The 27,781-nt window shown below is 43.3% G+C and overlaps 1 protein-coding gene across 1 annotated transcript; it reads right to left on the bottom strand.

Moving 5' to 3' along the window:
• Window positions 1-21,016: 21,016 nt before the first annotated feature.
• Window positions 21,017-21,944, bottom strand: LOC145435692 (uncharacterized). The gene is made up of 2 exons (XM_080312986.1): window positions 21,715-21,944; window positions 21,017-21,657 (listed from the first exon to the last, which is right to left on the bottom strand). The coding sequence occupies exons 1-2, from the start codon at window positions 21,920-21,922 to the stop codon at window positions 21,044-21,046; spliced, it is 822 nt and encodes a 273-aa protein (XP_080169112.1). The 5' UTR covers window positions 21,923-21,944; the 3' UTR covers window positions 21,017-21,043.
• Between the last annotated feature and the right edge of the window lie 5,837 nt (window positions 21,945-27,781).

Genomic DNA, 27,781 nt, shown 5'->3' with positions numbered 1-27,781 from the left:
ATATATGGCAATGTCTTAACTGCATTGGTGCCCTTGATGGGAAGCATATAAAGATTAAAGCGCCACTGAATTCTGGCAGTGATTACTATAATTACAAAGGCTTTTTCTCCGTTGTTTTGTTAGCTGTATGTGATGTATGTGACGCTCAGTATCGATTTACCCTGGTTTCTATCGGTGATTGTGGTCGTCACAGTGATGGCGGTGTATATTCCAATTCCACTATGGGCCGTAGATTTGAAAATGGCACATTGGGTATTCCATCGCCTAGCCTTTTACCATCCTCTGACATAATCATGCCGCATTACTTTGCATGTGATGATGCATTTCCACTAAAAGTGGGAATGATGAAACCATTTCCTGGTCGTTATTTAGATGCCAACAAGAAAATTTTCAATTATCGCTTGTGTAGAGCAAGACGTGTGATTGAAAATGCCTTTGGGATACTTGCTGTACGTTTCCAAATATTTTACAGGCCTATAAATTGTCATGTTGAACGTGTTAAAGCAATCGTGCAAGCTGCTGTTGTGCTTCACAATTTTATACAGAACAAGAATGGCTCAAGGTTGATGTCATCATCAGCAATTCAAGGAGATGATGTGAATAGTGATGGCCATGTGTTGGATGGAAATTGGCGCTGGGCAATCCCGGAAAATGTCAACTTGCACCAACTCTCTTCATTTGGCTCAAATTTTCATACTCGAGATGCTGGCTTCTACAGATCTCAGCTATTGAAGTACTTCCTGACAGTTGGTGCAGTTCCCTGGCAACAGAACCAATGACTATTCTTGTGCATTGAGTAAATTGCAAATGATTCGTGAAGTTGTAAAGTGCACAACTGCACATTGATGTATTGGCATTGAAAGTGAATAACACTTATCGTTTCTCATCATTTTGTTATTATTGCAATTGATCCTCATCATTTTGTTATTATTGCAATTGATCATCTGTTGTTGTTGTTTTTAATAGTCTCATAACAGAGTTTACTACTGATTATGGATACTGAATTCAATAGAAGATTAATTGATTTGATCTCACAACATACCTGCCTTTGGAATGTTCAGTTACCAATTCATAAGAAGCGGCACAAGTTGGATGAGGCTTGGACCACTATTGCCGAACAACTTTCTACCAGCAGTAAGAATTTTTGTTGCATGCCTAGTTTGTTCGACGATTTTATTTATTTGTTGATATTGCAACTCCCAGTTTTAACTGTTTCGGAATCGGTTCGGAAACTCCACAGTGTGAAGACGCCCTTAGTGGTGAACCTTGGCGTGTAACGCTGCGCTGTTACGATTCTCTCGCATCAAGTCGGCGATTCGGTGATGAGCGATATGGACACTGCGAATGTCGAAGCGATCAGGTGAGTCTTTCGTCATTTGTCACATACAACTCCGCTAATATTATCGTGTATCGCGAGCAGTCCTATAAAGATCCGTCCTGTAAAACGCGTAAGAAAAGACAGGTGCCGCATTTGCCAAAATGGACTAAGGGACATTTATCTCGACATTTGCGAACCGTACACAAGCTGACGGCAGTTCAAATCGCAAAAGAGTAGGATTGCAACGTGTACAATTACCGTGATCAGGAGCAAACGATTGGTACTTTCATGTCTGCACGTTACTCGGTACCGACGAAGCGACATCGCTCACAATCGTGGTGTTCTATTTGCTCGCGATCGATAAGCCGAGCTTATGTATCGGGGCACTGGAGAACCGCAAACGTAGATAAAATACGTCACGGTTTCAGCGTAACAGGAATAATTTGAAAAAGTTATCGTTTGAAACGGACTTTGCAACCGTGAGTATGTCCGCGAACCGTGTCGCTTGGATTTATAAAATAATTGCGATTCGTTCACCGCAGCTGCTCTCCGAGTATCATACGCATCGCAACCTACAACTGCTGGACGAATTTAAACCGAATATGGTGCTGAGCAAAATGAATTCGACGTTCAGGAAGTTTGTTGCTGAAAGTTTGTTGCTGATGAGCCCGACCGACTGGTGAAATATATCGGCAACCAGGGCGAGGAGCTGTCGGCCAGCACTATTTTCAATACGTTAACGTCACTGAAAGGATTTTTGCAGTTCGCGCGTTTGCATTTTCCCACGATACTGGATAAAATAGCGTCGCCAGAGAACGTGCTCTGAGTCTTGCGGATCATCGCCACATATTCGCGAACCACGAACAAGAGGCGAAAACGACAGAACGAAAAGCATCTGTCGCTCGACATGGACGCTATTGACAGGAATTGGGGAAATTTGAAAAGTTCGCACTGTTGTGGAGATATTCAACGGTTCAAAGTTTACCGGTTGCTTATTTTTCGAATGATGAACTTCGAAGCGTTCAATGGTGATCTTACTCGACCGATCACCAAAGGAAATATCCGCGATTGTTTGGCAGCGACGATAATTGGCATCGGAATGGCATCAGGGACACGACTGTCGTATTTCAGGAGAGTTACCGCGCGAGAGCCAAGTCGTCCGCTCGCTTCGGTCGACGACACTACGAGTTTAGTGGTTCAAGTCGACCAGAACAAATCCCGCTCGCAGCAGGGCCTGTTCGTTATGGGCCAACGCGACTACGAGCGATTTAGGAAAGTAAGCGTTACAAAGTCGCCGACGTGTTACGAAACGATCTACGACCTATTTTCCATTCAGATTTGCTAGCAAAGCAACCAGAGTTTCGACTGTGCACAGGAAAAAGTTGCGCTTACAAACTCAAACGGTGAATTGTACACAAATCTTTCGGTGCTCGTTATCGAATATCTCCTTCGCAACGAAGTGGCGCTCACGTACTAGCACATACGTAAAATTGTCGCGACTTTGGCGAGCTCGGTTGACGAGATTGCCCGAAATCAGGTGTCGATGTCCTCTTCGCATAGAATGGAGGTGGCCTTTCAACAATACGACGGTATCGGGAGGATTAGAAAAGCGGTTGCCGGAAAGATTATCTGCAGAAAATTACTCACGACGGCAATGTCCAGCCAAAATTGTAGCCTTTATTCGGATTTAGCTGCATCAAAAAGTGGATCCGCCGGCTGTGTGTACATTCCAATAAAATTAATACGCAATCGATTTGAAACCAAATATCCTTCAAGAATCATGTGTATCAGCGACCGATATTCCGAGAATTCCAGAAATAACGGAGGATACGCTTCCTCCGAGCGATCAAAGCATACCAAGCAGATCAAATTTCGAATCTACAACGGCAACGAACATGGATCCAGGCATTATTTCGTACAAGGGTGAATAAATTATGAAGTAATGTATTTAATCTCAAAACGCTATTACCATCTGCCAGTGGCGGCTCGTGACAATATCGGGTGGTGGGGCAAGGGCTGCGAGCGACTTTTATCAACATGACGTCACAATGGCGTTTTCCAACGTAAAAAAGTAACTTTATGATGGTCACATGAATTTCCCGACAACAGTGATTTTAACGTAGGTGCCGCGAGAGGTTTGCCGGTGAGCCGTGACTTGAAGTGTGGTAACAAATGTTTTATTCATTTATTTTTAATCAAAGGATTATTTTACAAAATGTACGTGAACTAAGAATCGTCCCTATGCCACGAATCAAGTATCAGGTCATCCTTAGTAGCATGCGTTTTGATTTCATGGTAGAGTTATAGATTACGCAAATCGATAGACCCTAAAATCCGACCGTCACCCCAAATTCGAAATCCGGATCCAGTCCGGCCAGGTAAAAAAACATTGAAATCCTGCTCCGGCTCCTGAACCGGACTGTGGCCATCTCTGGTTACGACCAGGTGATAATAGGCAACCAAAGCGGAGGCACCCGGCGTACGATTGGATCAATAGACTGGACAACTTCTAGACCTCTCATTTTTGCTCTAAAGGCAACTGCGTAAACTACGTACGGAATAAAGATTCAATACGATTCATGTTCGCACTTGACTTGACCTGACTAATTGCAATAACTAGAACTCGAGAGATTGCGTAAGCCTAACTGGAAAGGTCAACGAGTTCGGACACATACGCAATTGTTATCTCATAGATTGGGCCTGTTATATTGAATCCAGAACATCAATTTGAATGGTCTTTGAAGAACTAAGGACAGCAGCCTCGGAACTTCGGTCTCGGAACAACGTAGGACATTTTGGCCTTGAAACTGGAGACTGTGACACAACACATACGGCTTACTGTCTATAAGTCTGCTGCGAAATCGCCGTTGGAAAATATATTAATCAATAAATACATGAATAAAAGCCGTAACTTAGTATACTGTTACAAGAAATCATCGAGAAGTAGCATACGCAATCTCATAACCCATTCCGGTATGGTACACTGTCAAAATCAATGCAAACAGACGAACACCTAACTTTGAGTAAAATAGATCGAGGAATAGGCTGATCGAATGATCAGCTGTTAGCCGACATCGAAAATGAAATAGCTATCGCAATTGACAGGGGATTGTAAGCAAATGGTTTGAAGGCCACAATTTCACAGTGAAATGGACATTGGCGAACATAAAATTATGCGAATACTTGAATGCAAACCGAGAATCTTGGTTAGCTGTTTCATGCGATCATCGAGATATACCATTGGAAATATCATCACCGATCTCGTTATGGAACGCAGACTATATAGATTAGCACAGACCGACACCGGCTTTTGCGTGAGATCCACAATGACGTAGGTAGGCTAAGTATCAGATCAGCGCGCATCTCTACCATACTCGACCTCGAAAACGAAATAACTGCCTCAATCATTGAGTGTCAACTTTAAGACTTGGCACCGTGTTCGATACTAAAATCAAGACATACCGTGTGAAAGCTCATGACAGATCTAGGTATGGAACATCGTTAAAATCAATAGGGACCAATAACGGCTTTTGCGTAAATTTGTTGGCGATAAATGAAGAAGAGTCAGCTCTTACTCGACTTTGGAAACGAAATTACCACCCACATAGTTCAGTGACAAACTTAAAACTTGTTACAGCGGTCGATACTAACACTTACCGTGCCAAATGTCATGACCGATCTCGGTATAGAACATCGTCAAAATCAATGGAGACCAATACCGGCTTTTGAGTAAAATCTGTTTGCTGTACTATGTACATGATAGATCAGCACACACTGAACTTCGGAAACGGAATTACTACCATTATCTTCAAGTAGCAAGCCTGAAACTTGGAGCAGTGTTAAATACTACCTTCACGACATATCATACCAAGTTTCAAGAATTATCATGGTGCGAAACACCGTCAAAATCGACCTATTCCAGCAAAGGTCGACTCAACGCATATTACGGTAACCGAGTTCAGATATAGATACGATTGTTACATCACACCTTAAGGGCGAGTAGGCATATTTGCCCCGGTTGCTCGGCCATTTTACGAATAGGAGAGAGTAAATCACCGTTTCTTTATTGTGCGCGGCTTTGAGAGAATAGATAGTGAAAGCTTGTTATGAGCGCTACCGGGGCAAGCCCCGGCTAGGCATTCACAAAGCGAAAACACAGAAGAGAATTCGATTTTCGCAGAGACTTCGCTATGTATGGGCGTTTGCAAGCGAAAGCACAAGAAGAACGCGGGTTTCGCTGTGATCTCGGTATATATTGATTGCTGTGCGTCTATAAATGGTTAAATTGTTATTGAACAGAATTTTAGGTGGGGCAATGCCCCAGTTGCCCTATAGGACGAGCCGCCACTGCCATCTGCATATTGAAACGCGCAGATGATGAAGTTGAACGTCTCGCAAACACCATTAGCAAACGCCAGAGAGGTGCCAGGTACCCGGTAACAAACTAGCAAGTCAGAAGACTGTTACCGACGATCGACTGCATGCATTTTACGAAAAAGATGGTCGTCTGCTGAGCAAAATTGTACTTGCAAGAGCGAGTGTTGCTTGAGTTTTCAGCAAATGCGCGAAAAAATGAGATTTTTCAAAAACTGTCTGATTAGAAATAAATACGGGTAAATGAAGCCGCTGTTTTCTCTTGAGTTTAATAATAAACGTAGCAGCTCTTTAGGCTACCACCAAAATCTTCAAGCTTCTGTGGCATCTCGCAATCCGAGCCTCGACGACGAAAAAGAATTCAGTTTTAATATTACAGTAGCACACTGCGATTTTACTAACTTTTGCTGACTCATACACATGTGCAGGAGCTACAATTGGATTTGTATTTACAATTTAATAATACAGGATTGGAGATATGTCATATTTGAATGATCCATACATATTAGGATATTAGAGAGTGCATGTTATAAAGACTTATGGATTATATAACAAGCGAAGGCGCATGTTGGACGACACGTTATCTCCTAATTGCGAATGTAGTTAGACTCATTTCAACCCACCCACATTCCCATACAGTCACCTGGGGGGTGATAGTGCAGAAGTATACAGAACTACCCACCCACATTCCCATACAGTCACCTGGGGGGTGATAGTGCAGAAGTATACAGAAACGGCAAAGGTTATTTTTCAATAAACATCAAAGGAATATGTGATGCTCACCGGCGGATCATCAATATTGTATCGCGCTGGCCTGGATCGACACGCGACAATCGGATTCTAGAAAATTCGTCAATATATAACCCATTCTTTGAAAAAAAAATCCTGGTCTGCTGCCGGGTGACAATGGCTATGGGCTGCAAACTCGACTGATGACTCCAATTTTGAACCCGACCTCCCCCGGGTAGAGGAAGTATAACAAAGCACAAATCGCTTCGAGGACTCGCATCGAACACTGCTTCGGTATGTTGAAGCGAAGATCTATGTATCTTAGCATTGCACTAAGAACCGATATGAAAACCAGCCTTGCCATAATCGTTGCTACTGCATGCCTTCACAATTTGGCTATCAATACCCGACAGGATACTTTAGATGTAGACGAAATGGGACAACTGGATCTGTCCAATCCTGACCATCTGGAAGAAACTGACTGGGGCAGTGGTTCCCAACCTGTGGTACGCGAAGGTCTTCGAGGTGGTACGCGAGTAGATTCTGTATTTTTTTCGACCGAAGGGAGTTATCAGTTCACGTGGGGTTGATTTTGACTTTTTTGAAGTCGTCGTGGGTAAGGGCAATCCCACCAATGACGGCCTACGGGTAAGAGTGTAGTCGTGCATTGGGATGATTTCCCAACCAAATTACGTTTTAATATATTTGACCACAACAATTCCAAATGCACTACAGAAATCATATACTGCGCCTTAAAATGGGCAGTTCATTTCCTGTTTCGCTGCGTTAGGCAACTCAACACGGTGGTAGGTGAGAGAGAGAGAGAGAGAGATGTGATATTCTTTTTCGCCTGCACCACCGAGATGCTTTGACGACGGAGTTGCGATACCGCCGTGAGGTCATTTAGTCTGCGCCCCCGTTTTTTTCTCCTCCGTGCTATCCGTGTTTGCTAAGCGCCTAGCAGGATAGCTGCGGATACCAATTTTCGAGTCTTTGGTGTGACCCGGCCGGGGATCGAACCCACTACCTACCGATCGAGAAGCCGGACGCATAACCATTACACTATCTCGCTCGGTTGTGGTGGCACGCGAGCACTGCATAAAACCTCGAAATGGTACGCGGGTGGAAAAAGGTTGGGAACCACTGGACTAGGGTTATATTTAAAGTCATTTTTTCTATGCATCAGTAAGTCGTGAAATCAATTTTAACGCAAAAACAGCATCCATATGGGGTAATTAAGAAAGTTATAAAGTCATATTGTTGTATACTTTAAATAAAAAGTGCCAATTTAAGCGGTGAAGCAATTACGCACTGAGAAAGTGAAGCAATTTCTGATTGAACGAAGGCTAACTGCGAGGTGAGCCTACATAACATTACAGCCACAGACCTATGAGGTCACACATTGCATTATGAGGTCACACATTGCATTGTGTTGCTACACAATCTGTTTTACTTCTGTGCACTGGAGTGGGACGTCATTTGAAGTTCAGTCAGTGGGTAGGCAGGCTAAAAAGCTTAATCTTGGTCTACTTATATACAAATACAGTACAACTAGTAGCAAGCTGAAGAATATAACAGTTGAATATATACAGTTCACTTCAAGTTTATTCATAAGAGACTTGGACATAGAAAGAATATCTGGTTCAGCATGCCAAAAGTGAGAGAATCGAATGCAGCGAAAGTCAAAGCTACCAGTCAGCTTGTTCGGGCGTTTGCATCAAGTGACATTCCATTGGTAAAAGTACAACATCCATCAATTAGAAAGTTGTTAGCGGATTTGTACCCTCTGAATCAGCCTGTTGCCAAAAAGTATTTAAATTGAGTGAAGCAGACAAGCATTAAATGCTGGATAACTTGAGTGAAAAAGAATTGTTATTGTGATGGATGAAACAGATTTAAGAGGAAAAAAATTCTGCACACGCTTTGTGGTACACTCGACAAGCCTGAATCTTGTTTTCTGGTTAAATGCTCTGTGCTAGACAGATCGGCAAACAGTCCGAAGATAATACATGAACTTGACGATGTGGTGAAAGAACTCAAAATTAATAGAGAGCAAGTAAATTTATTGATATCTGACGCAGCCGCTTACATGTGCTGCGCTGGAATAGTCTCAAAAGAGGTATATCCTAAACTGTTGCATGTAACATGCGTTGCGCATCTACTGCACAATTGCACCATGAAATAAAAGCCTCCTACCCCGAAGTAGACAATTTGATTGCAAAAGTGAAAGCAAGTATCTCCAAGAATAGAAGCAGAGCTGCCGATTTCGATTCATGTGGCATACCACCACAGCCCATAGTTACTCGTTAGGGTAGCTGGTTGGATGCTGCTCGAAATTATGCCGGGAGACTTCCACAAGTGAAAGAAGGGAAGGTGAAGGAGTTATTGTCAAGAGCGTTAAAGATTCAGTGAACGATCCAAAGTTGACGAGTCAGTTAACAGAAATATGCCTGAACTACAACAATGTTTCAAACTTGATACTGAAAATGGAAATCGGAAAATACTGAAAATGATTTCGGAAAGACCCGCTTGAGCTCAAAAATTACATGAAGAAACGATTGGACAAAAACGATGTAAAACAAATTATGGAGCTACAAAGACAAGACATTACACCAGCGCTGTATGCAAAACTGCAGAAGTGCCAACCAACATCAGCGTCTGTGGAGCGCTCATTTTCCTTACTAAAGTCCAAAACGTCCAAATCGTTACTTTAAAGGCTCCAACATTCCACACTACATGAAACTGTACTACAACAGTGGTTTAAAATAAAAATGGATGTGTATTACTGCTATGTTGTTTATGTTTTACTTGTCAGTTCCATGAGTGACGTTGGTTAAGTTCCATGAGTGACGTTGGTTACATGTAAAAATACACGATTTTCGCATAAAGTCATATTTTCCCAAAAATAAAGTCATATAATTGATTTTTTAAGGTCATATAAAAATGGCCCTACTGATGACGCTATTGGCGCACGAGCATACCGCAGGAGCATAATTCGCCGGTTTTTCACTTGATTTGTACAACCAACTGTTGCTTATCTTCATTCACATTATGTCAATACAACAAGAAAAACTCGTTAAACATAACAACTGTTAGAAATATTCCGCCTATTTGTCTTAGGTTTCCTTCCTACTTTGCAGTGCCATTTTTAAAAGCTCTCCTTTCATTATTTCATTTTTCCTTTTCAACTGAAACAGTTCTGACTGCTGGTCCGGCATACTCATCTCAGTTTTCTTTTTAAAGTGAATCAACTCCAGCTCTTCCTCCAGCACTCTACGCTTAAGACTAGGAGCATCTTGCTCTCGCTTCTTTTTACAGTAACCTGACAAACCAGAACTGAAGAAGATGTACGAACTGTTGTGAAAACAGTGACTGGATTAATCACCTGAATTTGCAGAACTCTTTCTCTAAAATGCTGATATTATTTGAGCATGAAGGCGCAGCAGAAACATTCATATCATGAACTTGCTGTGATCTCCCTTCTACTATATTGAGCTCTCTTCTACTAATACCAATGTGACTTCCTCGTCACCTTTTGCCTCATCACCTGAATCAATTCCGTTAATTTTAAAATTTTTGCTCGATAAGTTGCACATTCATCATCATCCATTCATACATTCCACACAGCCACATCGTGCAATCCAAAAGATTATTTTGAAAGTAGGGCAGTAGTTAGATAAATGTGCGGAATCCGCTCATTCGCGATTTATAATAAACAAACAAAGATTATCAATATAATAATTAATTGAAGATATAGCTCATTCTCAGTTTTGCAGCAATACTCGCGGGGAATTCCCTTCTGACTGTGCGGCAATTAAAAAAGGGGGATTGACTGAGAGAAAACGAACAAAGAATTTCGATTGACCTTTGTACTCAGACATGAGACTGGAGTCATTCTACTTGTACTTTTCCACTTCTGATTTTACCTCGCCTGACTTCTGGACACGAGACTTGTGTATTTTAGTATTTTTTATATTTTCCCCCGAACAACAATGGATTGACATTTAATTTCAATGGCATGCACGCCGACGAATCGGTATAGTTCTCCTGTCTTGACGTGTCGTTCCGCGGTGGGTTGATTAATCCAATTGCGTGTAAACACGATGGGATTTGGAAATATTTGCCCGTCAAACATGACGTCAGTATAGTATTTGTTCCTTCGGATCCGTATGTGAGATCCCGGTTCGTGTTTCAGGTAGATTGTCAACGCGTTCGGCCAGACGAAACGATGCAAGGTGACGATTCTGGTCTGCGTCATACTGTCGTAGTTGACCTCTTTTTGCTCCCTGGTTAGTAGCGATCTTTATGACGCCAACGACTCCCGAACGCTCGTAAAAGAGTATAACGTATGCTGTACAAGGTTTATTGAACAATATACACAATCTGAAAATACAAGTCACGAGCGTTCACAAAGTAGATTTTTCTTTGTTTACAAAAATCAAAAACGAGGCGATCATTCACACGTTTATCAGAACCAAAAGCATCTAAATAATCGAGGGTACCTACACCTTGACCCTTTCTAATCAGGAAAGCGATACAATGTTCGCCACACACAAACGAACGTAAAGACTGTAATTGCACACTAGTGAAGGTATAATCGTCCGCGCCCAATAACCTATAGATCTCCTTCTTCAGAGGCGGAATCCCGAAAGAGTCGTGAAAGTGCGTGCCATCTTGATCGGCGAAGATACAGATCCAATGCGAGCCCCCCTTCGCGTTAGGGTCGTAATTGATAACGACTGCGTACGGCTTAGGTAGCTTCGCTGGCAATAAATCGATAGCGAAAGTCCCGGCAAATAAATCTCGCGTGTCGCGGTGATTGAATAAAATATGATTAATTTGATCGGTATTCATACGGACACTACTTCGCGCTTCTCTGAGATCTCCAAAAGTTGTTGGTATTCTTTGAGACACAGTAGAGTCGCTCCTTCCGGCAACCCCGCGGTCAGGGTCATGTGAAGCTTCACGGACCCGGTCTTCTCTAGCTGAAAGCAGCCTTGATGCGTACGGTCTGGGGTCAAATCGAAGGCAAACAGAGTGTATCCCGCCTTATAATTCTCAGAGTCGATAAAAAGATCTTCCTGAGCATCCCACTTCCCGGTGGATTGGTAGACGCTGAAAAACCCTTCGAGGTTTGTGTTTTTATCAAAGTCGAATCTGAAATTACGCCCGTACAAAAGTTTCCCGTTCACGTTGATAGCCAGATTTCCGATGTGATAGTGACAGAAATTAAAGGGGTTTCGAGTCTTACTACCGTTATAGGCAGCGGTCGGCACCAAGCCCCGAACTACTGCCATCTCCGGCTAAGCAAATTTGCGTTGTCACCATGTTACAGTTGCATTGTGGGGGATAGGCTGGACGACTTAGTACAGGCGCTTATGGAAAAACGTCCAGTTTTAAAATATATTTGATTCGTATTGGGTTTGTAGTATTTTATACGAATGGAGCTTTGAATGAATAATCATCGTAACATTCAGGATTTGTTTCAGCCCAATATCTCGTGTTTATATCTGTGTTATCTGTGTATTTCGACATGTCGAAGACATCTCGTTTTGGTGGTAGCGTTTGTTGCGCCTATGGGTGCAGTAAAAGGCAGAAAAAGATATCCACGGAGTCATATATGAGAAGTAATAGCGATGGTAGTAGCGATGAAGAGTCTTTGGTAAAGCGTCGGCATCCAAGAACATTTCACCGGTGAGTGAATGGCAGAATATGCAGGGCAGCAAGACTATCTTTGAAGAATCAGTTTCTATTTTTAATATTTCCTGACCATCACAGTTAATCAATGTCCAGATAAGCCACAGCATTAATGAATAGGCCATGTTAAAGTGTCATTATACCAGAACATTTTGTCACAAGTATAATGATGTTGGTATGATCAGAGCAGACTATATCAGCAGTCTTAGCACCATGTCAGTTCATCAGTATACCTGTAATAGCATGACCAGCCAGGTCACTGTTTGTATTCTGTATGGGCAGTTCAGCCAATAACTAGCTTAGTACTCAATCCTTGCTTAAAATTGTCGTGAAGGTTGGAGGTAGGACTAGAAATAAAGGTATAATTGAGGGCCACACGGTTTTGTCCAGCATAGTTGAGTAATAACTCTATATTTCTGGTGCCAGATGCTCACACTAAAGTTCAAATTGCTAATTCCATGGTCGAGTTCATTATAGCTTTGTGCGTGCGAGACGTTCGATTTGTCTCGTAAGATGTTTTTTTTAGGTTTACCTTTGGCTTTGGATTTAAAAGGTTACCTAATAGTTTATCCTTCTGGGGTAGAAAGTAACAGATATATCTAAATCAAACAAGATAATTTCACATATGTTCCTGCTACTTTTATCATCGTTCATAACAAAGAATGGTCAATTTGGTGTGCTTCGTATCATAGAATTACTTGTGAACTGATACAATGTTCTCTACAACGCAGCTTTCCTACCAATGATTCCCTGAAAGAAAGATGGATAGAATGTATTAGAAAAGACTGGGAGCCAGCAAGATCGTCGGTCATCTGTTCTGATCATTTTTCAGAAAGTGATATTTACCGTGTTGGCGGGAGAATTCGTTTAAGGACGAATGCGGTGCCGACAAGATTTCTGAATTTTCCAAAATATATGAGGCCAAAGGTACGGTAGACGCTAGACAGTGACTATATATTTATGAAGTTTGAGTTCCAATTACTTACCTTTATTTTAGCCCTAGTTAACATAAAATTCACAAATTTCAGGCTTCAAACAACCGACGAGTGAGACCTTCTGCAGTTCCAGATAAGAAACGGCATTATGAAGCACAAACCGCTGAACCTGAAGTAGTTCTTCACAACCACAGCTACTGTGCGCACAGCCGCACACGTCTCCTCGAAAAGTCGTTCAACAGCAACGCCGTAGGGTCGCAGAAATTAAAAAGAGGTTGGTTGCAGCCAGAATGAGAACATACCGTCTGCAAAAAAAAGTGAAATCTCTGGATGAGGTCATTGCATCTCTTAAGAAGAACAATTTGATAAGCGATTCGTGTGTGGAGGTAATGTCACAAACATTCAGTGGTCTACCAAGTGAGCTCTTGCAACGTATGAAGCTAGAAGCTGGTGGAAGAGGAGTCAAATACTCCAAGGAACTGCAATCATTTGCAATGACGCTTCAGTATTATTCCACTAAGGCATACAATTTTGTGCGTCAGAATTTTCAACTTGCTCTTCCCCATCCAAGTGTGATAAGACGCTGGTATGGAAAACTTTCCGCTGAGCCTGGCTTTACTAGTATTGCCTTTTCTGCCATCAGAGGAAAAGTAGAGGCATCAGCAAATCCTGTAATATGCTCCATAATGATGGATGAAATGTCGATCAATGTGTCTTCAAGTGAACAATTGCTCATATGTTAGTTCATTTATCTTGAACAGTGCCCCAAAACGACGTCGTCGTCGTAGGACCCGTAGTGGGGTGGCCTTCAATGTGACTGTGCCGCGTAAGAAGAGAAGAAATTCCATTAAATTGGAACTAAGATCAGAATCGGTTCGTTTATTATACCTCGTTCGCAGATATTAAGCCCTAACTTATCCCACATTTGACTTTCAGATCAGTGTTAATTACGCCGAAGGCGACGTAAAGTCGATAACAATTAATTTATTTCTGTTTTCATTTTTTATGTTGTTATTTTAATAGAAAAATTCGTTTCTCATAACCGAAGCTGGTGTTTCTGAAAACGAGAGTTCAGCATTTTGGTACGAGACAGTACAGCGCGGTATTTCGTGTGACGAGGCAGTACAGTTCACATCTCCAGTTAGTTTTGAATCCAAACTAATTTCTGGTTTCATGAAAGTGCAAAACGAGCCAAGCTTCATGTACACACGTATATGGGTAGCTATAGGTGTAATTATGATAAAATACATGTACGCCGTTTAGATTGTATCTTGTGCCGTTTTGATTCGATAAAATTAATATTTATTATGAACTCCCAAAGTGCACAGATTGCTGTTACAACCAACATAGCCCCAATTTCACTGTGAATTGGGCAATTCTAGCTACATCTGAATAAGGACCCATGCATTTCTTGTTTCTCTCATTCAATGAACTCATTCAGTCACTTCTACAGAAATCACTACCCCATCGCCACACATAGCAGACATATCTTTACTTTCTCTTTTTTGGATTTATTTAAATACGCTGAACCAATAAATACGTAGAATAACCACAATGGCATTCAGTTGATTTCAGCAGTGCCTTTTGATATGTCCCATGATGCTGAATTTTCTCCATCAGCAATATTCACAGCTGGCAGTTATAGCATTCACATCAGCTCCATTGAAGTATGAAGATTTTGAATCCAGGATAGGTAATTCCGAGGCACGCTCCGATAATAACTTCAAGCTGACAATCGTAGATGCTTTTACTTCCTATAGATACATATATCTGAAAGATAACTGAACTGGCATTATACATCTTTTGACAGCTTGGTTATTTCTGTACACGTAAAATATGCTGGATACAACGAGTAAAGCAATCTACATCAGGAATATAACCACAAAAAAATACATACGATGACACATAGACAACCTTATTTTACCACGAACAGTCGAAACCACTTATATCTTCGACATGTCGAAATACACCGATAACACAGATATAAACACGAGATATTGGGCTGAAACAAATCCTGAATGTTACGATGATTATTCATTCAAAGCTCCATTCGTATAAAATACTACAAACCCAATACGAATCAAATATATTTTAGAACTGGACGTTTTTCCATAAGCTCCTGCACTAAATCGTCCAGCCTATCCCCCACAATGCAACTGTTTCTAGTGACAACGTAAATATCGCGAGTAGCGCACTCCAGTGTTTATATAGCTCAGTGGTCGGCACCAGACCGATCACGATTCGTCGAGGCATGACCCCAGAAATCAACGTTTTCTCAATGGAGGTATCACCCGCTCCAAAAGAGTGATTACTCATTTCGAGGTTTATAATAGGGTATTTCGCCGTGTGCGTACGAAGCATCGTTTTGTGTGCCAAACTGACAGAGTCTGAAACTTGAATTTGCTTGACGTGCTTGACGTGCAGACCCGAGGAGACAGAAATCGTCATCGTTACGGATTAATCGCAACGACAGATCCACGTTATCCAGTAAATATCTCTCCTGATCGAATAAACCGAGCGGTATCTTGCCGATGACCTCGAGCGTTGCACTGTCAGCGGTCAGGGCTTTTCGTGTCGTGAAGCCGACGTTGTCTGCCGTGAAAGTATCCTGCTGTTTCATCGTATCCGGGATCCAGCCGATACATTTCAGATAGGTTTCGCCGGCCGCGCGAGAGCTATTTAGAAGATGGAAAATGAAGCTTTTGTAGGCGTGATTGTTGTCCGATGTGGTGATCAGCTTCGAGCCCAGATACAGATCGATCTGCTTGAATAAGGCGTCGAATATATCCGATACGATAGCGACGTTGTCTCCCCCGATCGTGGTGCAATCTTTTTTGGTCACTTGTAGTTGAATTTTCATAAACGAGCTGGACAAATCCAAGTAGTGATCGCTACCTTTCACGTTAATCTCAATGACATCGCCCAATTTATCTGGTGTAGCGATCAAAGTGCTGGTGTCGGCGACCGCCTTTTGCGTCGGGGGTACCGTGAAAATATCTAATCCGCTGTTGAGGCACTCGGCCGAATTTTCGTGCATCAATTTAGCCATCGAATATATCTCTACGTCTACGTTTCTTGTTTGACGTGGTACCTCCCCGCGCGGCCTTTTTAAGCTTTTTCAGGGCTTTTCGTTTACGACCCCCGATCGCGGTATCGAGAAGCTGTAGACCTCCTTCTTTACTCCGTGATACCGCGTCCGCTACCGCTTTGCCTGGACCCCCGGTAAAACCCGTAATTCCCAGCCCCGGTCTGATAGTGGTGCAATACGGCTTCTCGGTCACAACAATAGTGTACTTTCATAACGACACCCTGAGATGTATCGTGAGGTCCAAACCCGAGATGTCTAATAATTCACCATACTCGTCCCTTATATAGATGTAGAAATACTCGAAACGGTCGAGTCTGACTTTGGCGTAGTATCGATTTTGAAATATATGGTTTTGTCGCTCTCCCTCGTGTAGCGCAACGACTCTTAGCAACGGGACCAAAGCGTCACCCACCGGCGTCGACTCGATGTCATTGCAGTAGATAAAAGCGTAGAGGCTTTCACGCGACTCACGAACAAAGTTTATCTCCATAAGAGCAATCTCAAGACCTTTACAATCTATTCCGTGAGGTAGGGTAAATACGGGTCCGTCACCGGTCAGTGTTTGGAACGTCATCTCGTAAGTGAAGGGTCAATTCAATGTCACCGCATTTAAGCTCTTTCCCAAGAGAATCCCGTATGCTGATGCGTACGCTACGGAAGCTGTTGGCATCGGTGGGTAGGTAAAACGGTTTCCTGAATGATACGTGCTGTCGCTTCATTTCCGGCGCCGTACCGGGGATGATTCGTAGCAGTCTGGACATATAATCACCTACCGGGAGATGGCGCACGCAATCGCAATATATAAATATATACTGAGATTTTACTATCGAAGGGATATACCACGCATCGAATTCAATGTGCTCAACCTCGCGTAATGAGATCGGAACCTCACCCTCATCCGCGATGATGTCGTCAATACCGTATCTCTGATGCTCGTGTATGATGCGGTAGTTACCGAAATTCGCGTAAGGCCCGAGCGTAGATTTGGCCAGAGAAGAATTCGGTGGGAATTTCTCGCATACCAATCGATTCTGGCTGGGCGTAAAGTACCAGTGATAGCCGTTCGCGAGTTCCTCGCTAATTCTTTGCATTAATTGATCGACATTATCAAAATCTCCGGTGGGTAACTCGTAGACTTCGGTGACGTCTTTGACAATCGTATTCCAGAAGCGCAAGGCCGGGGTGGGTTCTGTGATCACAATTCTTTCCTGAAAATCATGGTTGAAGCTAATTTCTCGGAGAGCGATCTGTTTACCCCCCGATTCGATTTCAACCGGTAATTCAACCGTGAAATCGGGTCCGCTTCCGAATATCGTGATATAGCTCATAACGCTTTGACGGCTCCTCGACGGATCAGTAAAGTCACAGCAACGGGAGCTGTTTTAAACGCGACAGGGTTATTGTTCTTGTCACGAAGATATACTCGTATATTTCGAATATTGCTCTTGGCCAGGGGAAAAAAGTAGGGTTTATCATATACACAGTGCTGTATTTTTCCTTCTTGCGCGGTCACCGGAACGCTTCGAAGGAGAGGTACTAGCTCGCTCCCGAATACACGAGGTCTGATCAGATCGGTGTATATATAGATGGTGTCTACATCTTTCACGACGGTTTTCGGCCTGATTAGGAACTCTATTGGTTTCTGTTTCTTCAAAACATGATGTTCCACTGTAAAATAACGCGGAAACGTGTCTTCGATGCTAATGAGACGCGGACCCGCACCACTGATTTTTTTGACCCGTATCAAGGGCTCGTCGGCCTGTGGAAATCGACTCTTGAGATACTCAAAGTTCAAGCTGAACACGCCACCGGTATATTGCTTGATTGTAATCTCTTTCTCGTATCGCAAGCGAAACTGTTCCAACATATCTGGGACACTGCGATACTTGCCGGCCGGGATGTGATACACGTGGCGATGGCCCCTGTCAGAAAATTCGATACCCGCACGCTTGTGGTCTACCGTGAACGTGGGCTGGAAGCTCACTGGGAACATGACTTCCGCAAGCCCTGCCTCATATCTTTCTGTATCATATTTTAACTCGGAGAATAGTTGGGTTACAAAATCGTTCGCGGTGTTTGCCTTAAAAACGCTCATTGAAGAAGAAGAGTCATCCTCGTCGGCGGTTTGGAGAGACAGTACCCTAGTTAACGAAGATAGATCCGTCTGGGTCTCGGTGAATAAGTTATATACAGTTACCCCCACGATAAAAAACAGAATCGCGAGCTGTAGAACCACCAAAGGTATCCGTAACGTACCCCGCTGCGATAAATCCATGATTACCACGGTCGAGTCCCCGTCTCTGTTTTATACAAAGCCGTCGACGTAAGAGTCCATCGATTTCGGATAACCCTCCCAGCGCACTAGATATCTCCGGTTCCGTCCCCTACCGATCACTTTCTGTATCGATTCTACGCGATAGACATCGTCTTTTTTATCGATGGCTTGTTCCTCTAATCACGTCCCCGTTATAATCTCGGATGGTGTACGTAGCGGGGCTCCCCCATTGCCGTGTGTGTACGTAAAATATCTCGCGAGTCCAAGACCCCGCTGTACCTTTCGCAAACGTGGCACGTCGGGTGGTAATTCTGACTGGTTGATCGAGGGATAGCTTGGGTGACACCGGAGGTCCGGTTCCGTTGTATAGTCTATCGAACACCAGAGACGCGCTGCTATTGGTAACCTCCGACGGTCGCATTGAAATCGCGGTGTGATACGTTTGGTTATAGCTCTCTGCGATATCACCCAACACGTCGATGTAGCGATGTGTGCGGTTCTTGACAAAGTAGCGATTCAATACATTGCGGGTTGTACGGATTACCCGTTCTACGATGCTAGCCTTAGTGTCGCTGTTGGTAAAAAAGTGCTTGACGTGGTTGTCTCTAAAAAACCTCTGTATAACCGACCCGGTAAATTCTTTCCCGGCATCAGTCTGAGCGACGTGTGGCCTCTTATGAGCGAATACCTGGTTGAAGCCCTCGACCATATCTATCGGACGCTTTCGCTTCGTCGCGTGTAAAAACATATATTTCGAAAAACAACAAATTGACACCAACACATAACGGTAGCCGTCATTGCTACTAGAAATATTAGACAAGTCCATGAGGTCACTCTGGATCTGAATGAATGGCCCGCCGACTATCGTCTTCTGGCGTTGAAATTTGCCTGTATACGGATAGAATAGGGTGTAGCTATTCTCTTGTTTCAAATCCTTCTTGTCGGGGTGTAAGTATTTACCGCGATAGCTCGCCGGCGCTTTGATATCAAAATATTTATCCTTACTCGTCATCGTCGTAGGCCGTCCACGACCCGTAGAGCTGGGGCGGCTTCCTGTTAGCTCGCCGGCTACGTTTGATGATCTCTTGCAGTGGCGGTGATCTTTTAGCTATCTTGCTTGTGGTGGGGGTACTTGGAGACGACGGGGCTTTCGGTGTTACTTTCGAGGTGACCCGACCCGGCTTCACTTCGTGCAGTAATTCGCGGAGAGTGGCTATCTGATCGTTCGTGAACCCGTTGGAGGTGTTGGTCATCTTCATCTGAAGAGGCTTGTCGATCTGACCCCGTTGACTTTTATACTTTGAGATGGCAGAGTTATACAAGGACAATTTCTTGTCAGCCGAAACGTCCATAGTCAAAATCGCGCTGATCGATCGGTCCAACTCGGAGTTCAAATCAGTCGCGTTAGAGGGAGCTAGAGGGTTAGGCGATATGACCACTTTTTTGAAATTCATTTTTTGCCAAAAACAGATTTCAGCAACGATGCCGCCAATGGCAGGATCGACAAGATACCACTAATAAAACCTCCTCGCTGGGTGTTGACGTGTAATACACGTCTCTTGGTCTTCAGGCTCAACTTTTTACTTGTCAGCTTTCGAATTTTGTCTTTGTGCGGGTGTAAATTTTGTATATGGCGTTTTGACAGTCGTAGATTGCCGTTCAAAACATTCACACAGACTTCACAAAATGCTTTCACCAAACCAGAAGAGCTCCCCAATAATATATCCTTCCTTACCGCGGGCGACGCCTTGGACAGAAATTTCGAAGTCTCGCCGTGCTTCTTAATATAACAGTGACGTTTCGGCAGCGATTTGGTCCGAGCCATTATGAATATAGTGTCAAAGTGCCGGCACTTTCGCTATTTATAGTGGCGTGTACAACACGAGTTCATCCCCAGGAAACACCCCTGTTTTAACACGACTAGAATCGGGTGTGGCTTGCGTCAAATCTATAAATAGGTACCCGTGAGCGTTCTTTGTCGCGTCAGCATACGCGTCAACTAGAAACTTTGAGTTACCCGGATACATTTGCTTACCAAGCACCCTAATCTGAGATCGATCTCTAGGATTACGCATGATAATCAAATACTGGGTGCTGAGACTGAGGTCCCTCGATCTTTTGGACTGGAAATATAGATTTTGTACCGCGAATATTGTGGTCACCGATCCGTGATTCGCGTAGACTGTAAAGAAGGGGGTCACCCTGTCCGAAAATTCCATTTTATCGTCAATAATTAATAGAGTAGGACAGGGGCGGCTTGTCGCCAACTCATCCAAAATGGAGAGATCCGAGTAAAACTCAACACCTTGCAGCTCGTTAAAGGAGTCTTGATAAGCCGTATAGCAATAGACAATTCTTTTAATTCGCCCCTTTGAAAGCTGATCGATATTTTTTATGACTTTAAATATAAAAGTACTCTTCCCCGAAAACGACGGTCCTGCCAAAAGACATGCCCTCCCTGTCGAGAAATCCATCACCAAGGCTGTTTTGACGCGACGAGACATGTATTCACAAACACACTTCTATATATAACAAGTAAGGACAGGTACACGAAAAAATATGACAATTCTGAGCGTCACGCAAACCGTTCACGCAGCGAATCTTACAATGTCCACGAGACCGTCTTTTTACACTAGAAGCGAGGTGTCATAATCGACACGAGAAGACGAGGCATCATCAGGGCTCAGCGGTGTCATGGCCAAGACTCGAGGTCTACGAGGGGGAGGGTAAGGTGATACCCGGCCGCCGGGTGACTTTTTTGTTACGATTTTAGTCAGATTCGGTCTTGGTAGCACTGGCGACTGATGTATGTCTCTGGCACGCTGTGGTGTCGCCACGACAAACGGGGCAGTCAGATTCGGTCTTGGTATCACTGGCGACTGATGTATGTCTCTGGCACGCTGTGGTGTCGCAACGACAAACGGGGCGTCAACCACGGTAGGTGATGTGTCAACGGATTTAGGGGCGCGACGATCTTCTCTATGACCCGTTCGGAGAAAACCCTGGTTCATGAAGCGGTATCGGTTAATGTCGTTTCCTTCGTGAGTCAAGCGCTGATCGCGGCTCTGTACGCTGCAGGCGGCACGATCGGTTGGGTCTGTGAAGCCAACTTGACGACGATTCAAGATACGGGCATCAGTCAGCAGTCGGCTCGTCACACCATCGCCTTCATATGTGAACACAGGTAGAAACTGCAGCTCCGTCACACACCGCAACAGATCGTTTCGAAAGCTCATCCATTCTAGAAGACAAAGAATAGTTACACATGTGTCGGGTAATGACTATTACTGCTTGTTACCTGGTCTCAAGGTGGTGGCAATGTGTAGACGATCCTGCAACTCTTTCTTGAAGTGAGTAGTTTGCTGATCGGTCAGATTGTCTTCCAGCAGAATATCTTTCAGCACAGAGACACGATGCCAGTTGGCTTGGGTGTCGCGGTGAAGTCTATTGAGTGAAAGCTGGCCACAAACATGACTAATGAAATCGGTAGCTGAATTATGAGTCATCTGGGAAAAAAACAAAAATAACACACGTATTACAAACTGAAACGCCGCCTTCGAAAACTAGTCGCAAGCGACAGGCGTTGATGATAGAAAAAGCGTTCAATGTGGAACAAAATTTCACAGTGAGCACCGAAAGATAAACAATGTATGCCAACAAAATAGTGTCTTCGTTTTAACATGTCTTTGACGTGCCGCCAAAACACTATAAAATAAAATAATAGTAAGACTCCATACTTGTGTCACAATATACAACCCCACCTGTTTTTAGGAATTCCATGTGACTCGACAGATCTTGTAGCTGAGACGGGCGAGGAGGACGCCAGCAGATTCTTGTGGCTATGAATAAACGTACCTTAGCAACGACAGAGAGCTAAGAGCATATTTACACACCCCCAATCTCCTCCAAAACATTTCTGAGTCTTCTGACGTCCATGTTCAAAGCCTCTATCTTCAAGACCTCAGCCAAAAGCTCCACCCGGTCTGCACCGCACTCGTGTCTTATGATCAGGCCAAACAGAACGCCAATCTCGAACTTGTCTTTCTGCTCGCACGGAGGTAAATGATCGTACCCAGACATGTACTCCCGTAGCGGAAAGAATTCTGCATGATCGATGTATTGATCCATCTGAGAATTGAGACAATTATGATTTCAATTTATGATAAATCATAGCTGTTTCAACTCACCACGATTCCTTCTATATGCTGATAAAATCTGAAAAGAAAAAACTCATTGTATTATACAATCATGAAACACAATACGCTTTTCCCCACCTGCTGTAAGCTATTGACCCACGGTGTTAATGCTATCGTCTGTAAACAACACGAGAAAACGAGCACTATTGTGAAAAGCTTCAAGATGCATAGAATAATTTCACTTGAGTCAACACGAGAGCATAATGTGAAAACAGGTATAAAAAGCACAGAATACGGACAGTGCACATTTGAAAAAATCATAGTTCCAAGGGTCTCGTATGAATACCGTCTGATTCGACTATTCGCTTACAGTAGAAGTGAGACAGGGCTGATCGAAATTGCTCATAGGTAAAAATGGAAGCATTTTTCCGCACAAAACCAGAATTAACATCACCATGTGGTTTTTTCTCAAACAAAACTTTCCGGTAGATATCAGCAGTCAGTTTGTTTACTTTTGAGAGCCCTTTACACGAGTACTTGTCCTCATTGCAATAATAAGTCTTTGCAGACAGACCAACGAAAATACTCGATTGTGCCTCAATTTTGAAAAGACCACTGGTCCGTTGATCATATCGATTACGAGCTTTGCAACAGGCACGTTTATCATTGAACGAGAGAGGGTTGGCCAAAAATTCGCTACGGTGCTCGTCACAGGCGATTGCTGGAAAATATTTGTGAAAATTTTCAAAAAATTCTGCTTGTTTTTCAGGTCGTACAACTTTTAGCAGGCTGTCAGAGGAGCAAGCGCCGTACCAGCTATCAGTGTCCGAATAAGCTAGTTCAATGGACCGTGGCAGGAGGTAGGTTGACAGATACGAATGGAACCGTAATAAGGCCAATTTCGCATAACCATACACAAAGTAACCAATGTGGCTAGGTTGGCTCCAAACATGTTTTCTCAATTTCATGGACACCTCAAAAATATCTGGTGACAACTCAATCATCGATTTAAATCTGGAGTCATTTACCAAGACCATAGCTTTTTGGCGGTTAACAATCTTGACATCAGAATATTTTGTACAATTCGAGATAGTCTTCCCTATACAGGAAAGTCTTCCCTATACAGGAATTTCCAATGTCCTTATAGAACTGCCCCAGTGGCTTCTGGGACGGGTCATCGTCAGCCCGTCTTCTAGCCTCGGTTATCGTATCTACAAGAGAATTGAAACATTCAATGGGTTCAAACTCGATAGCTTGATATACCTTAGTAATGATTAACCCATTCTCGAGGTACCACTTCAATAGTGGTGTTATTAACAATGTTTTTGTGGCCTGCAGAGTAGCAATCAAGAATTTCCGTGGCCGTTTCAAAAAACCATGTTGTTCAGCAAATGCTTTCATGTACGAGCCTATATCATCACGACTTACGTAAGCATGTTTGAACAGGGGACAGAACTCACTAAAATGCTCTTTGAGATGACTTGGCACATGAATGTCGACCTCAACGGCCCCAAAAAATTGATCTTTTGACACCAACTTAAGAGTTTCGAACTTGAAAGGACCCGACATTTCACCATTTTACTGGATTCGAGAGTTTGAATAAAGGCAGCTATATCACTTCGCTGGCGCATAACGACCCATTGACATTCTGTAATGTACTCCAATTTATACCCCACTTTTTGAATATACTGGATTTTACGCTGCGTCGCGGCCCAGCGGGCTTGACGATCCAGGCTGGCTCCCAACTCGCAGCCGTGGCCGTGGTGAAAACATCCAAACAGCTCAAGTGCAACAGGCCCTTGTGGGGTCCTATAATACCCATCAATACAAATCTGGAGCAGGCCGATACGATGCTCAGGACCATTGAATTGATGTTGGATTTTGACCCCCCGACAGTGCGCAATGTAGCTTAGCCATTGGTGAGCCATTTTTCCATAGAGAGGTGCCGTTTTTGTCCTGGAGAATAGAGTAAAATCTTCATTAGGCGACCACAGACAAGGATAGCCCCCCGGTAATCGTAAACGGACGGTATCGAGGTAGAGACAGTTGGCGTCGACCCCTATCACCTGTTCTGCAGGTAGAGCGTTATCACCATAGATTTGGGGTTTGATTTTTGTGACTTTGGCCTCTGCATATCGCAATGAAACAACAGAAAGCCCGCCCCGTAAATTATCCCGTATCAAGGTGTGTATATGGCTATACTTTTGATTCAACAAGGTAAATACAGGTGGTATGCTATTAAACACCAACCTTGAGGCTAGAGAGGGCAAAGATATACCGTCTTTACTCATGTCAATTGAGTAACGAGCAAAGAGTTGCTTGTGCTTTGTGAGGGCCTCCAGTAATGGACCTACATCTAAACTGACATAGAAAGATAGATAGTCGCGAAAAGTAGTCATTTTATGTTCCACCCACTTTGATTGACACCAAAGATATTGCTCATCAGTTATATTAGACCGTTTCAGTTTGTTATAAAAATGTATGTGGTCTGGGAGACATTTTTCATCCAATATCGATAAATCAGTGAAATAGTTATACGGAAAAAAAGCCTTCGTTGAAGCACAGTTATGAGAACGTATGTATGCGTCATAACTTGTACCGGCGCCAAGATACAAGGTCACATCCAAAAACCGAAACCGACCAGTCGACAACGACATATACGACGTACCTCTCTTAACGATACTGATATGGTCTGATAAGTACTCCACCAGATACGGGATAATCAAAGGTATATCATAACGAGACCCATTGAAAGAGAATACAGGTAATTGACTCAAATAATTCAAAAAACGATGTTTCAATAAGGTTGCTGGGCTCATACGCTTGACATCCGGCTCAGCGTTATGCATTTCTTCAGCAATACAATCTAATCGTTCCAACACATCATGAAATTGTTGACATAATGCCTCAAAACACTCACTTTGGATCAATTCAAAACGTGACATCATTCTAGCAACCAGCGCTCCAGGGTCGCCATCACTAATCAGTACTTCTGGGGTTTCGTACCCTGGGAAATTACATGCGAAGGCCACCGCGGCCGGAATATGACAGTCCACATAGTGCACATTAGCAGTATCGTTTGGAGTCGAGCCTTTTTGTAATATACTCTCATAGTCAAAAACCAAGTTATACGGGTAGAAACGAGATGGTTTGGGCACAATTATCCCCAACTCGTCCAACGCTTCAAATATAGTAGGCTCGGGTTTGAACATACCTCCACGGTAGTGGTTAGGAATGCCTTTAAAACAATTATGGCGATCGAGGAAGTATTTTGAACTGAACAGACGATGACAGGTCTCACAGCTATAATTCTTGCAATATGAGTTCAAGTTTTTAATATAACAAAAATGTCTTCCTCCCTCTAAATGAACATGAATTTTCAATCCCTCCCGAGCACCGTGTCGTAGTATATAACCGACTCCTTCTTTCAATGTATAGACACAGATGGATACTTTAAGACATGACTCGACTTTATCTAGATCAGTGGTTCCCAACGTGGGCGATATCGCCCCCCAGGGGGCGATTTGGCGGTCTAGGGGGGCGAAAATAACGAAGGGGGCGATAGGGGGGCGAAAACGGACGAGGGGGGCGAAAATAACGAAGGGGGCGATAGGCGCCTTAAAACGGCTATTTTGGAGTCGGGACCGTAACTGCCGCACCCCAAACCTCCCAATTGGGGGTGGGGGGCCCGAACTCGAAGGGGATCCAAAATTATTTCGTGAATTAACATAAATTATGGTGTAATTTTTTAGAAATTCATGCAACTTTTCAAAAATTTTTCGCGCTATGGGCGCGATTTAATAATTTCATATATCTTGATTTTGGGGTACCCGTCACCCAACAAAAATACGAATGATTTATGGAAATGGGAGACTTCGGCGTCGGCCGTTACTGGGCCACGACGCACCAAGACATATGAGGTTAGAGGCCATGTAACATGCGACTCCGAGAAGTGTGCCAGAATGATCAGCAGCGATAAGACCTTGGCCGAAAAAGAATGCCCTTGTACTGACCGAAAACTTCGATACATATATATATGTTTAATTGTCCAGGGACCTCAATGGCTGGCGTCGAATGTTTATGTCCTTGCGACCTTAACCCTACAGGACAAATGCCATCCCGCAAGGAAACAATTATTTGCCAGCAAAGAAATACCAATTTGAAATCATGTGCGTCGGCCGTCTTTTAGTTTGGTACGTTATGACGATTTCCATATCTCTGACATAGCAGATATAGGAGGTCACGAAAGAGCATCATGTAACGAAGTCAATATAGCAAAGATTTCGCCCGAAGATGTTTAATTATTATTTAGGGGTCCTACCTTTTCCAACACACACCACGCTCAGCTCTACCGGAAAATCTGATTACGTGAGCAGAAAGAGGATATAAAATTGATAGCAATATATATGCAATTCCCGATCATATTGACCGATTCAAATATGAATTATATAAATTTGTCGCGCTTCGCGCGTTTAGGCGAAATACGGTGATTACCACCAAACAGTACATGAAGTAGGGTATAGCCGATATGTAGCGACAAAAAGCCCACTGGCTGAGGGGATTTGGTTTATCACCCTACGGGGCCAAAGACCAACGTTTTGGGGGGCCTGACGAAGTGCTGTTTTTAGGTTCCCAATATTTGGGGGGCGATGATCGGTGTGGACCTTCAAAAGGGGGCGATGAGTCGAAAAAGGTTGGGAACCACTGATCTAGATCGTTCATACATACCCCAGAATCAGGGTCCCCATATAAAGCGGAATATTGTGCCACCAGAGAGAGCGTTTTAGACTGCAAGTCACCACTACGGTGATTACCATCACAAAGCATAACAGCGACACAGCGGAATATACAATAATGATCGTCATAGGGTACACCATATCGATTTTTCATTAAACTCAAAACACTACGTGAATTCACAATAGACTTTGGTATGTTGAAAGCACCACACCCAATTAATCTGAAGTCAGATTTGTACACGTAAAAGGTCACGTTTGTGACTGCCAAGACAGCAAATTTAGTATCGTCTCTTTGAAAGCGAGCACTCTCGAAGCCGGCGACCAAGTAGTCTATATCGTCTACAAATTGATCAAAGTCACTACGATTGGCAATCATTTTAGGTGTATCCAACATAACACCGGCGTTCTCGGACGCATGATAGTATCTCAATTCGCTTGTCTCAACATTATCAAGTATGTGGCCGAAGGCATAATTGATTCTAAAACCATACTG

The sequence above is a fragment of the Botryllus schlosseri genome, chromosome 3 (genome assembly GCF_051294905.1).
Source record: "Botryllus schlosseri isolate E-star chromosome 3, Bs_hap1, whole genome shotgun sequence".
Taxonomy (NCBI): Eukaryota; Metazoa; Chordata; class Ascidiacea; order Stolidobranchia; family Styelidae; genus Botryllus; species Botryllus schlosseri.
Note: the sequence above shows the minus strand (reverse complement) of the source record. Positions and strands in the feature narration are given on the sequence as shown.

Coding starts and splice junctions, on each gene's coding strand:
- LOC145435692 (XM_080312986.1), bottom strand. CDS start 21,922: ATGACTCATAATTCAGCTACCGATTTCATTAGTCATGTTTGTGGCCAG. Junction 21,658..21,714: donor TGCCACCACCTTGAGACCAG/GTAACAAGCAGT, acceptor TTTGTCTTCTAG/AATGGATGAGCTTTCGAAAC.